At 48.0% G+C, this 13,891-nt stretch overlaps 1 protein-coding gene across 2 annotated transcripts; it reads left to right on the top strand.

Moving 5' to 3' along the window:
- Positions 1-3,052: 3,052 nt before the first annotated feature.
- LOC111150659 (histone H3.3) lies at positions 3,053-12,058 on the top strand. 2 transcript variants are annotated; one of them, XM_022508155.1, is made up of 5 exons: positions 3,569-3,637; positions 4,776-4,838; positions 4,902-4,926; positions 6,169-6,322; positions 11,398-12,058. In XM_022508155.1, the coding sequence occupies exons 2-5, from the start codon at positions 4,799-4,801 to the stop codon at positions 11,524-11,526; spliced, it is 348 nt and encodes a 115-aa protein (XP_022363863.1). In that variant the 5' UTR covers positions 3,569-3,637; positions 4,776-4,798; the 3' UTR covers positions 11,527-12,058. The 2 variants fall into 2 exon arrangements, with proteins under 2 accessions (XP_022363862.1, XP_022363863.1); XM_022508154.1 differs by lacking the exon at positions 3,569-3,637 and adding an exon at positions 3,053-3,214 and having other exon boundaries at positions 4,776-4,926.
- The last annotated feature ends 1,833 nt before the right edge of the window (positions 12,059-13,891 follow it).

The raw sequence follows: 13,891 nt of genomic DNA, 5'->3' as shown, positions 1-13,891 counted from the left end.
GAATATTTTCTTGTAGTGATTATGGAATATATAAAGATGTATAAAGAAATTTTTAATCAAAGACTCCAAATCCCCACTACTTTTTGGTGTAACTCTCTGCTGCAGCAGAGGATAGGGGACAGAGACAGGACCGTGGAGAGAGATCACACAGGACAGGATTGTGAGGGGAGGAACGAGTAAGTGGGTCGTCCCAAGGAGCTTTTCAGAGGAAGGACCAACAGGACCATGGAAGGGAGAAAGGGAAGCTTGAGAAGGATGCCCAGCCTTTCTGGTGTGAGCAGTGGAGTAAATCACAAGGCCGTTCACTGGGTGAGACTGGATGGAAACAGTTTTGGGCAGAGGACTGGGTTCCAAAGCCCTGGGACGGATTTTTCAATGAAGTGCAAAACAGAGAGACTCTCTAGATAAAGAGATTTAATAGGCCTATCAACCATGTATTTGGCTCTTACCATACATACGGAAATATCTATCCATGAAGTGATGTAGAAAGTCTGGGATTAGGTTCAAAATAATTCAAGTGGGAGAGGCAGGGGAAGTGAGTAGATGTGGCACAAGACTGGTCACGAAGAGCTCCTTTTCGAAGCTAGGTGATGGGTCGATGGGGGTTCATTTCACTATTCTTTCTAATTTTGTTGTACCTTTGACAACTTCCAGAGCCCTGGCTGCTACTGATTGCCTGGAGGGGAGGGAGAGCAAATTAGAAAAGGCCCCAAAGTGGGGTGTGGCATGGGGTGGGGTGATGGTGCTAGACCCCAGAAGGAAATAGACAAGCCCAGGGAAACAGACAAGGCCACAGCAGTCCTAGACTTCAAGTTCTTTGGGGGAAGAGACAGGCAATAAACATGTAAATAAATATGATCATTTAAATCAAGGTGTTGGAGAAATAGTGATAGGAGGGTGTGCACGGGAATGGCAATGGAGTAGCCAGAAACAGCCGCTCAGCTCCAGCATCTGACTGCCTCAGGAGCCAAGCAGATATTAATAGTGGTGCTTTTAAAATCCTTCCCATTCTTTTTTTTTTTTTTTAACTTTTACTTATAAACAAGTCTAAATTAGTGGCTATAAGCATTCTATTCTAGGTAAAGTGTTTTAACTTAAAAGCTTTTGCTCCCTTTCTCCACCCGCCCCCCACACTTTTTTAACTCTACATTTTGAGGCTGTGATTAGCCCAAGAGTTTTAGAAGTAGAGCCAGTTCTGGACTGAGCCTAGCGCTCCTTAAGCATCCCGTTTTGGCCCTGACAGCTCTCCTGTCCGGTCACCTGGACCCCAAAGCCCTCCTCTCCGGGATACAGCTTTCTGTCACTGTTGGGGCTCCAGAGGACTTCTTCCTTCTTGTCCCTCCTCCAAGTGCCACTTCCCTGTGCAAGGCAAAGCATAAGCCCCATGAGGACAGGACTGTTGCGTTGTTCACTGTTATAATCCCAGCACCCAGAATTGTGTCTATCACACAGTTGTCATTCAGTAAATATTCAGTGAGATTTCCTGAATCCAGCAGGTAAGTAACCAGACACCCACGCAGATGCTTATGGATTCTATCCTACAATGAGAATGAACTTGTGACCTGTCTTCATAGGGATAAATAATACTTCCATTTTATAGATGGACAGTCGAGTTGGTTCAGATAATCCAAGGCCAGAACTGTTTCACCGACAATAGTGTTTCCCTTCCTTAGAAACATGTTTCAAGCCAAGAAACAGAAACTATGGAAAAATCTAGCACACAGAGGGAACATTACCGATGTCACTTTACATTTCTTGAGAATATAATGAATTTAATGGATGTAGAACAGCTTTCCTGAATAAACCCAACAACAAATATTTTGGTTTCCTCAAAACAAAACAAAGCAAAACAACGGAGGGAAATTAAACTCTCCTTGATCCAAATGGCAGGAACTCTTCCTCGCGGACGGCTCAGCTAGGCTTCTTTGCATGTGAGCTTTCCGGAGAGGCTTGCCTGCCGGCATTCTGCAGGACAACCCCGAACACTTAACACTAACTAATAAGGACACGGAGGCCTGGAGTTTTCTGCAGCTCCCTTAAGTGACCTTGGAGGGCTCTCTTCCCGCCCCGACACCCGAGGGCCCCACCCGTCTCAGGCCCCCGTTCGCGAGCGAGATGCACCCAGCAGCGAGCGCCATTCGCCGTGCGCGGGTTGGCCGCAGGGCTCACTCCCTGCAAGGCCGCGCACAGCTGCGGCGCGTTAGCAGGACCGGCCCGGCCCAGATCCCCGAGTACGGGACACGCACCGTGGGGGCGACGGGAGCCCCGAGCGCCCGAGAACGGAACACGGCACAAGGTGGCCGGCCCCAGACCGCATCCCAGCCCCGCCGCCGGGCGCCCGGGGACTTCGCGGGGACCGCGGCCACCGGCTCGCCCGCTCTGGCGGTTCCGGCGCACGGCGCGGCGGAGGCCCGGGCGGCCGGCGACGGCCGAGCATTGTTGTCGGGCTCGCCGAGCACAGCCATCTTGCGTCAGGCGTCCGGCCCCGCGCCGCCACCTGCGAGGAAAGTTGCGCGCGAGCGGGCGGGCCGGGCCAGCTCCGGAGCCCCTGCGAGCTGCGTCCCCTGGGGGCGCCCCCGGCCTCCGCCCCGTCGCCGCCGCCGCTCGGGGCGCCCCCTCCCCCACTTCTGCCCTCCCCCGCCGCCACCCGCAGGCCGGGCGTTCACCGGCCGCGCCCGGGCCGCCGCCCCTCCCCCACCGCCCCTGGGCGCCCCGACCCCGGGCTCCGGGCGCGGGATGACGTGGGCGCGCGGGGGGGAGGGGCTGGCGGGGGGCATTGTGGTGGGTGGGGAAGACCGGCCGGGCGCGGGAGCGGGGCCGGCGGCGCGCGGGCAGCCGAGCGAGCGGCCGGCAGTCGCGGCGAGAGCCGGCGGCCCTCCGGCACGTCTTTTGTGTTTGTACACACTCGGCGCGAGGCGGCCTGGGGGAGGGAGCGGGCGGCGCGCGGGGGAGGGGCGAGCGCGCGCCAGCGAACGGGCGCGCGGGGGGAGGGGCGGGGGCGGGGCGCGAGCGGGGGGAGGGGGCGTGGCCGAGCCTTCCCTCCATTGTGTGTGATTGGCTGGCGTGCGGCGCGGGGGCGGGGCGGCGTGTGTTGGGGGCTAGCCTCGGTGTCAGCCATCTTTCAATTGTGTTCGCAGCCGCCGCCGCGCCGCCGTCGCTCGCCAACGCCAGCGCCGCCTCTCGCTCGCCGAGCTCCAGCCGAAGGAGAAGGGGGGTAAGTTTCCCCGGCCGCCCGCCTTCCCGGGACCGAGCCCCGCGCGCCGCCCGCCACGGGGCCGAGCCCCGACGCTGCGGGGACGGCCCCGCGGCCCCTCCGGGCTCGGCCCGCAAACTTTTTGGCCCCGAAACGTCGGTGAGGAGCGAGTTTCCCTCGGCCCGAGGCGGCGGCGGCGGCGGCTCTCCCCCGTCTCTCGCCGCCTCAGCCCAACAGCAGCCGCCGCCGCGGCGCCGAACCGCTCGCCCTCCTCCCCGCGCCCCGGGCTCCCCTTTCTTCGGCGAAATCCCGCCCGCCGCCCCTTCCCGGGACCCCAGACCCTCACCACGACCCGCGCGGGCCCCTTAACTGCCACCCCCGGGCCCCGGGCCGCGGTTTTCGGGCGGGAAAAGGCTGGAAATCGCCGCCGCTTCCCACCCCGGGGTAACTCGCTTTTCGCTGCCTCCCCACAGTTGTTGCTGAGCTTCACCATCTTGTCTCTCTTCTCTGGTCACCGACCATATTTTTCTCCCCCGTTTCTCTCTTCCCCGTTTCACGGCCGGGGGAGCGTTTTTCGCCAAGGGACATTTTTCTCGCCTTTTTTGGAGAAGCGGAAACTTGATGCATTTGAAATGCAAAAAAACTTTTGCATTTTGGAGGGCGGCACGTGGCAGGGGATCGGGGCATTTTGGAGCGTTTCGGTGTGTGGGGCGTTCGGGGAGGCGGCGGGTCCGCGGCGCGATTGTTTGCATTTGGCTCGGGTCTGGGAGCCGGCCCGGGGGCCGGGCCCGAAAGTTTCCGCGGGCCGAGCGGCCCGGCCGGGGGCCCGAGCGCTGCTGCCAGCCCGGCTACGGGCACTCGGGGGACGTCGCCGCGGAGCCCCCGCGGGCCGGACGCGGGGACCGGGCTTTGTGGACGGCCGTCCGCAGGCACTGTCGGCCCTGTCGGCCCTCGAGAGCTGTAGAGACGCGACCCTGGGGCTGTTGGCCGGTATTTGCGGAGATCTGCGCGCTGCCGGGCGCACTGGGGGGGCAGCCGGGGGGGGGGGGGGCGCTTAAAGCCCCCCTTTTAAAAAAAAATACTGAAATTTGACTCGACCTTTCTGTGGTTTGTGGCTTCGTTGTTTTGACTTGTTCGGGGATCGGGTGTTTACAGACATTCCTAATTTCTGCTTTAATTAAAGAAATTGAAGCAGAGGCTGTGAGGGGTCTTTTTGTTTTGCCGTTTGTCGCTCAGATTTGGCATTTCGAGAGATGACTGGCGTTAATGCTAACAATCGTCTAGTACTACAGTTTTGTTTCAAGAAGTCCTATTTGGGTGGTAGACGTAATCAGCACCCTTTCGAATTATATAACATTACGGACATTGTTGTTTTTTGTGTTGGGGGGGTTGTTTGTTTTTTTTTGTTTGTTTGTTTTGTTTTGTTTTGGTTGGTTTGGTTGGTTGGTTGGTTTTTTGGTTTTTGGTTTTTTTGTACCGGTCATAATTTCCAGATTTTCGGGTGGGGGTGATGGTAGTGGCAGGAGAACTTGGACGTTTGGTAGCTGCATACATGATTTTTTTTTTTTTTTAATGCTGGTAGGTAAGTAAGGAGGTTTCTGTACCATGGCTCGTACAAAGCAGACTGCCCGCAAATCGACCGGGGGTAAAGCTCCAAGGAAGCAACTGGCTACAAAAGCCGCTCGCAAGAGTGCGCCCTCTACCGGAGGGGTGAAGAAACCTCATCGTTACAGGTACTTTAAAAAAAAAAAAAAAAAAAAAAAGAGGAACTAGTGGGACAAAGTCTGTCCAAGGAAGCAGTATTTATATAATAGACGCAAAAGATGTAGGATAAGCAGGATTTTTGTTTCAGGGAATCCCGTGTCTTTACTCTTTTGAAAATTTACTAATCCTTGAAAAATATATACATATAAAATTTAGTGTTGGGTTTTATTGGAACATTTCATTTTGAAACTGCCCAGAGGAGACTTATTGAATCACTAATAACGTTTATGGGGTAGAGTAACATTTTCTTTAGTTTCTTATGTTAATAATATATGTTTTTTAAAGAGTAAAGTATTTTAAAATACATTTCTGAGGACATTGTCCCTTTTGGTATAATGACACATTTTAATATTAACTTATTTCACCAGTAACCAAGATGGGGCATGTCTTGTTTGAGTAAAGTTGTCACCCCTCATTTAGTTGAATTGGTTTATTTCCTTCTGTTAGCACAGTGGGTTTTGAACTACCCCGAGCATTGTTGTTAAGGGCATCTGCCATTAGGGGGCAGAAGTTGTTCGTAGTTAGCCTCTACAAATGATTTTATAGTTATTCCAGAATAAAAGCTCATTCGATGGAAGAAAGTAAGTCAGACTTGAGGTACATTTTTTGCTCACAGTTACTTAGTAAAAAAATAAAAAACGTCTTCCATGTGAAGATGTACTGCACAGCTGTGAGTGTTCAAATGGAGTCATTCCTGAGGGATTAGCAGTAGTCAAAGTAAACGTACTCTGGGGAATCAAACTTAAATAGACAAGTATTTTAAATGAGGCTCATTGTGTGGCAATGTTGGTAGGTCTTTTAGAAGAATCAAGGGTGTAGGTGGGAAGAGTTCTGTGCCAAGTTGAGAAGAGTCTGAACTGGGACTTTTTATTAGTGTCCTAACACCCTCCCAAGTAATAACAGAAGTTACTGCCACATCTGTGTTATAGACGAAGTTGATGAACAGGACTTGAATAAACTCCCTGCCAAGACTCCACTTTAATACCATGCTTTTTGCTTTAAAGGTATTGTCATTACTCTTGATAGGCTTGAAGAGTCACATCACCGATTGATCAGTGAGATTTTATACAGAAACTAAAGAACAGAAAATGGATGGTTTATTTTTTGGAAAATGACTGCATTTCTTTAAAGCTAACCACTTATCCTTTTAGGTTTTTTATATAGTTGGTAACCTTTTCTTTAACGTGGGTTTTTTATTGTTTTGTTTGAAGGCCTGGTACTGTGGCACTCCGTGAAATTAGACGTTATCAGAAGTCCACTGAACTTCTGATCCGCAAACTTCCTTTCCAGCGTCTGGTGCGAGAAATTGCTCAGGACTTCAAAACAGACCTGCGCTTCCAGAGTGCGGCTATTGGTGCTTTGCAGGTAAAATGGTGGGTGGGAAAGGTGCTTAAGAGGTGATTGCCCTGCTGGGTACCGAGAACATTTCTAAATCTTCATATGTGCTGATGGAATTCTGTCGTCACAAGCCTGTAAGATGGATGATACCTTCACATCACCCTTGCGATATCAGAAAGGTTAAGTTGCTCAAGGTCATATACACAGAAATGTCATTTGAATCCACTTGGGTCACAGAGTCCTAATTTGAGCCCATTTGATCCCACAGCCTAGTGCGCATGCCTATATACCATTTTTACATTTTAAACGTTGCTTCTGAGAACAATGCTGAAAGTGGAAAATAACTGTTGTTCGTCTGTGGGTGCTTCAGGACATTCTGAAGACATGGGACTAGAGGTCTGTGCTTTGATCACCTTTAAAGAGTGACCACTGCAAAAGGGTGGAGAATGAATGTCTTACTGGCTCTGAAGAAGTAGGTGCAAGCGAAGAGCACAGAGTGTCTGGGCAGGGGAGCAGGTCAGACTAAAGAATCAAGGATTGAGGTAGAAGAAGCACCGGGTAGTTAGGACGAGATGGCTGATAGTAAGAAAAGGTGTGCTTCAAGAGGACACTGTACCTGTTAAGGAACAGGGATTTCAGGACTTGTAGTTAGCTAAAGAGGATTACGGATTTCCACTTCAATGAGAAGCTGCTGAGTTTAATATTAGCACCAGGGCATCAGAACTCTGAGAAATAGAGTTTTAGAGGTGGTTATGTATCTGAAATACTTGTGTTTTGTGCCAAGATTAAAACTTGAAATGCCCACAAGGAAGATACTTGATTAGGTGTAAGGGTGTAATTAAATCAGTCGGGAAAGTGTAACCTATTTTATAGTGTTTGGCCTTCTTTAGATGAGTGAATCTCCAAGTGTGGTAAGACTGCCACCTCCAGCAGAGTATGGGGTTGGGAGTGGTTAAAAATGCCAATTGCTAGGCCCCATAGACGTGGATCAGAAGCTCTGGTGGGGAGGGTCCACCATCTATGTGGACTCCATTGGAGGATTTTCAAGGCTGCTGTTGCTGGGCCGAGGTTTTGCTTTATATGTGAGGAAGATTCGATAGGTGGATTCTCTACCGAAAGGCAATTGGTTGAGCTGTTTCTATGGTTAGTCTGGGCTTCGTTTGATTGGTGGATTCCAGGAATGAGCATCCATTAGATTCTCAATGAATGGAAATTACTGACATTTCAAACTACTAAAATCTTCCAGTGTTGTGATTTAAAACTATTTTCTGTTCGAGTCATTGATTATCTTAAGGTCTCATGGATTACTACAATTGCAAATCACATTTTAGCCATTCTGTTTTTAAGTAGAGACATCACTGAGCGTGACAAGCATTTGATAAAGAGTTGCTAGTCCTGTTTTCTGGTTAGCCGGGGTCCGCTTCAAGAACATGTTATCCTTGGGAGTCCCACGTGTCTGAGTTTACCTGTCAGTGGTGGTGCCTGGTAAATTGAAATGACTAAACAATTTGGGTAGAAGATTATGTTTTTTTAATTCATGTGTAAACTTCCATTATCCCTGGACTAAGGGGTGTGTCCTACATTAGTAAGTGTGGTTGTGTTGGTTTTAAGCAAAATGTTTGCCTCTGCTGCCTCTGGTACTTTAGCAGTTAGATAGATCTTTACTGGAAAGAGGAACCTTTTAGTTTTTTGTGCACGTGTTTATACATACACTTCAGGTTGCTTAAAGACATGGAGAGGAAGAATTTGCTAATGGAAATAAAGTAATAGAAGAGAGTGGTGAAAACAAAATACCAGAGGTTTGTGTTTCTGGCTTCAGAATCCCACAGTTGACAACTTCCCTGACAGAGCTAAATGAGAGGGGCAGTGGTGCGGGCGCTGGGTGGGGGAATCCGTCTGGCTCTGCCGCACGATACTCAGGAGTTGATGGACTTCAAGTTCAACTTTTGCCTTTAACGTCTGAGAGTTTGGACTAAGGTATCCTTGTGTTAGAAATACAGACCTCGGTGTTTTGAAATGGTGGAGGATCCTTGACTTTACTCAAGATGCTGTAAATGAGCCTTTCCCTGCAGTTGTGAGATGTTTTTTCTTTTGCCATTATCCCAAAATGGTGTTTGTTGGGCTGTAAATTTACAGGGCAGTCTTTTTTTTTTTTTTTTTTTTTTTTTTTTTGAGAGAGAGAGCATGAGCACAGGCAGACAGAGTGGCAGGCAGAGGCAGAGGGAGAAGCAGGCTGCCCGCTGAGCAAGGAGCCGGATATGGGACTCGATCCCAGGACGCTGGGATCATGACCTGAGCCGAAGGCAGCCGCTTAACCAACTGAGCCACCCAGGCGTCCCTACAGGGCAGTCTTTAAGTCCCATTACAGCCTTAATGTTTAGGAGACCTTACGGCCTGTGTGACAGAATTGGAAGTACAGTCATGGTCCAGTCTCCTGTCAGTATGCAGTACTTGGCCTGGAGCTGAGCAGACACAGGCCTGTAAGACCAGCAGTAGCCAGGTTCTAAGACTGCGGTGGGAGCCCCAGGCTGCCGTGGGCCTCGTTGGACCAGTAGCAGGACACCTAGATCTTAGCACTCTGCAGTGTTCTCAGAATCGCAGGGCCTGTTGCTGGCATGTCCGTGTAGCGCCTCATAGTGCTACATTTTGCAAGAGCATTCCAGATGTGGGTCATCGTGCAATGATACTGGGGGGAACAGACTTAAACTGGTATCTTTCCTGAGGAACGTCAGTTCTGGTATCTGACATGCATAGTGAACCTGTTAGAGCAGTCAATAGGTTGCTGTGTTTTCCAGACTTTGTACCTGTTTCTTAAAACATCCAAAGACCGAATCCCTGGATGAGGTCTTTGGCTTTTAACACATTCTTTGGAATGTTTACATAGAGGTTGCAAACTTAATTAGGGTTGGATTTTTTAAAATAAGTATTTGTTGACCATCACGAGATTGTTAAGGAACTTACATTAAAAGATGACTGGTGGGGCACCTGGGTGGCTCAGTGGGTTAAAGCCTCTGCCTTCTGCAGCATGGCTTTCTGCTCAGCAGGGAGCCTGCTTCCCTTCCTCTCTCTGCCTGCCTCTCTGCCTACTTGTGATCTCTCTCTCTCTCTCTCTCTCTGTCAAATAAATAAATAAACTTTAAAAAAAAAAAAAAAGTGGCTGGTGTACGAGGCCCAGAAGTACCAAGGAATTAGGAGTTCATGGCTACCCTCATGGAAGTCTTGAGCTAGGCTTTAATGGGTAAATAAGATTTGAACTCTTAACGAATTGCAGTAGAAAAACACGTTAGAGGGGCACCTGGGTGGCTCAGTGGGTTAAAGCCTCTGCCTTCCGCTCAGGTCATGATCCCAGGGTCCTGGGATCGAGCCCCGCATCGGGCTCTTTGCTTAGCAGGGAGCCCGCTTCCCTTCCTCTCTCTCAGCCTTCCTCTCTGCCTACTTGTGATCTCTGTCAAATAAATAAATAAAAAATCTTTAAAAAAAAAAAAAACGAAGAAAAAGAAAAACACGTAGCGGTGGTTTGGATGAAACATTTTTATAGAAGAAAGGCATAACAGCAAAAAAGATGAAGGTATAAATATGCAGGAAGTAATTTTTCCACATGACGAGTTGATGTTTAAACCATTTGAATTAATTGTTGCTGTGTTAATGCTTTAAAAAGCAAATCTCAGGAGTTTTGTTGCAAAATCAGATGTTTGTGAAAAGCCAGTCTGGCCGTTCCCGTCTACATAGCTTGTGTGTGGTGTAGCACAGGAGGCCTCAATTGCTCAAGTAGTTGGTGTGTGTCGTTTGTAGTTTATCATGGCCTCAAGATGCCACAATGGAAAATTCTTATTAGGACAAAAATCACAACTATAAAAACCTGTTTTTTCCTGAGTATCTTTTTTTTTTTTTTTTTTTTTTAGATTTTTTTCTTTTTTTTATTTATTTACTAGACAGAAATCCCAAGTAGGCAGAGAGGAAGGGAAGCAGGCTCCCTGCTGAGCAGAGAGCCCGATGTGGGGCTCGATCCCAGGACCCTGGGATCATGACCTGAGCCGAAGGCAGAGGGTTTAACCCACTGAGCCACCCAGAACCCCCTTTTCCTGAATATCTTGAACAGAGAAATAACTTCCCTATGGAGGAGGAGACAGGGCCAAATAAAATCATTTCATGCTCGGTGTCCACTAGCACCGCAGGGTTGATGCCCGAGGTTGGTGACAACAGGCCTTGTTCCACAATGAGTAAGCAGATATTACAGCCTCAGCTGAAGGACGCTTCCCCTTCCACACAGCTGGAAGGTAGACAGTTAATTACAGGTAGAAGCTCCTCTTTTTCCTCTTCCCATGCCAAATGTCTGGGAACAGTTCCTACGGCCGGCACCCGGTGAGCACTGGTGGGGGTAAGAGAGTGCCTTCAAGGAATCCTGAAGTGTACTGGGAAAAACTAGAGGGTAAAGATTGGGGTGCACAGAGGAAGATACACCTGGGAGGGGACACATCTAGGTCAAATATGTCAAAGTCTGTCAGCGAGACATGGATATAGTGTGTTCTGGGACCCATAGTCCTCGTGGGATCAAACTCTGAGGTATAAAAGGGGAAAGGTAGATGGGGGACCATGTATGGGAGCCAGTGGTCAGCTATAATGGATTATTGGCAAGGCAGGGTTCAGACGGATACTGGAGTGTGGCTGGGGTTCAGAATAAGGAGGGCACTGGTGAAGAGGAAGGAGTATTACTTTGGATTGGATACATGATTTCCTTTATCACTGAAAGGACAAGGAGAGGATCTTTGAGTTTAAATGGGATTTCTTGGGTTAAGTTGGATCTCCTTAAGACCTTTCAGTTTAAAGAAGTCACATGTGACACATAAGAAAAGTCAAAGCTTTCTTAGTAATGAAATCATTTGACTTCGGTGTAATTGGATAAAGATTTCCAAACTTGAGCTTTTCACTATTCATCAACATCGGGACAGCTGCAAGGCTATTTCTGTGGAAGCGTTCAGTAACACAGGCCACATCACCTGAAGAAGGTTTTCAGAGGGTTCAGAAACCTCATCGTTTTAACCGATGCAGACACATCTTAACTGTTGGTCTAACGGTGTTAATTTCTTCTCGTTCCTTCGCAGGAGGCAAGCGAGGCCTATCTGGTGGGCCTCTTTGAAGACACCAACCTGTGTGCTATCCATGCCAAACGTGTCACAATTATGCCAAAAGATATCCAGCTAGCACGCCGCATACGTGGAGAACGTGCTTAAGAATCCACTATGATGGAAAACCTTTCATTCTTTAAAAAAAAAAAAAAAAAAAAAAAATTTCTCTTCTTCCTGTTATTGGTAGTTCTGAATGTTAGATATTTTTTTTCCATGGGGTCAGAAGGTACCTAAGTATATGATTGCAAGTGGAAAAATAGGGGACAGAAATCAGGTATTGGCAGTTTTTCCATTTTCATTTGTGTGTGAATTTTTAATATAAATGCGGGGACATATAAAGCATTAATGCAAGTCAAAATGTTTCAGTGAACACGTTTCAGCAGTTCAACTTTATAACAATTATAAATAAACCTGTTAAATTTTTCTGGACAATGCCAGCATTTGGATTTTTTTAAAACGAGTAAATTTCTTATTGACGGCAACTAAATGGTGTTTGTAGCATTTTTATCATACAGTAGATCCATCCATTCACTATACTTTTCTAACTGAGTTGTCCTACATGCAAGTACATGTTTTTAATGTTGTCTGTCTTCTGTGCTGTTCCTGTAAGTTTGCTATTAAAATACATTAAACTATACCTGCTTTTGGTCTTTATTATCCACCTTGGCTGTAGAGTTAAGCCACTTGAAATTTCCATATTAAAAGTCAGTTTAGTATCATCAGGTGTTTTGTCACCTTCTGTCTGAGAAGACTATTGGCGAGATGCAGAAAGAAGTTTTGCGTGGGAAGCGACCTGGAGCTCCTGGCTTTCCTCCTGATTTAAAATCAGCAGAGACTGGGGGCCCCTGGCCGGCTCAGTTGGAAGAGCATGGCACTCTTGATCTCGGGGTCATGAGTTCAAGCCCCACGTTGGATGCAGAGAGGACTTAGAAGTAAGAGCTTAAAAAAATAAAATTTGCAGAGTAAATCTATTTGTGAAAACCAGATCTCAACTCTTTCGGTATGTTCTGTCCTAAACTAATAATTCCTGAACCTAGCCGGCCAACAGAAATCGCGTGGAAATAGTCCAATCTAAGTAACTAGTGAAGGTACATTTATAAACGTGACTACACTATTAAACTTTGAATGTTCAGTGGCAGTGTAAATGCAAATGTAACAATAAGTCTTAAACTCAGAAATTAGTGCATTGGGGATGTGGCTCTTTGAAGATGCTGTGTATTAACCCGGAAGTTAGTGATCAAGCAGAAGCAGTTCACTCTGAGCACCATCTCGTTTTGCATTGGACTGATAAGTGTGAAATGCGGGTAATAAGCCTCTCAGAGCCTGTAACATCCCTTAATGGACTGACATTAGTTGTAACATTTGAGTGCATGAAGCCGCTCTAAAAGCCAAGTCGAATTAGGTAATCAATGGGCAGAGAACTCCCAGTCAATAGGGTAGAACATTGAGCTTCTGCTCTTCCTGCTCCCGGGCTCTTTCTTAACAGTAACTTCATTCTTATATTCATCAAAAATCTATGAGACTTTGATGCAGACGGTTTCCACGGGGCAGAATTTGGGAAAACACACACACACAAATCTATGAGAGAATTATGAAATTCGTTCTAGAGGCTGTTTCTAACTCCTTGACATGGGATTGTAGTTTTTAGTGCAATCCTTTGTGTAAACTAAAGGCGGGTGCTGGTACGACTTGGGGGTACTGGCCAGAGTGCTCATTGTAGTACAAGGTACAAAAAGATTTTTAAGTAAGCGTGAACCCTCAAGTCCAAGGGTCAAGAGTCAAGTGCCCCACTGAGCCAGCCAGTTTGCACCCCAAAACTCAGTTTTTCATTAATTTCCCCAGTCCAGGCTTTGCAGTGCAAAGAGACGGATGATAGGGCCCATTTATGAAAACCCAACTAGGGAAAGCAGGTGTCTCCAATAGAGTAGAAGTTAGCTCCTAGTAACTTTACAAATGGGGGATGCCATCCTTTGACTTAAACTCACTTAGAATCCGTACTAAATTTTGCTCTAAAACTCTGAACTAAAAAAACCTGTTCTATTTTTGTGTTTCCCCATGAAATGGGTATGGTAACAATTCATTTTAAACGAGGAGCACTTATGGGGCTCCTGGGTGGCTCAGTGTGTTGAGGCCTCTGCCTTCGGCTCGGGTCGTGGTCCTGGGGTCCTGGGATCGAGCCCCGCATCGGGCTCTCTGCTCGGCGGGGAGCCTGCTTCCCCCCCTCTCTCTGCCTGCCTCTCTGCCTACTTGTGATCTTTGTCAAATAAAAAAAATATTAAAAAAAATTTACTTTTATTGGACAGAGAGAGAGAGAGACCACAAGTAGGCAGAGAGGCAGGCAGAGAGAGGGGGGGAAGCAGGCTCCCCGCCGAGCAGAGAGCCCGATGCGGGGCTCGATCCCAGGACCCCGGGACCACGACCCGAGCCGAAGGCAGAGGCCTCAACACACTGAGCCACCCAGGTGCTCAAA

Source organism: Enhydra lutris, unplaced genomic scaffold, assembly GCF_002288905.1.
Source record: "Enhydra lutris kenyoni isolate GAN:26980312 unplaced genomic scaffold, ASM228890v2 scaffoldscaffold24, whole genome shotgun sequence".
In the NCBI taxonomy this organism is placed as follows: Eukaryota; Metazoa; Chordata; class Mammalia; order Carnivora; family Mustelidae; genus Enhydra; species Enhydra lutris.
The sequence above is the reverse complement of the archived record's forward strand: the minus strand, read 5'-3'. Positions and strand labels throughout refer to the sequence as shown.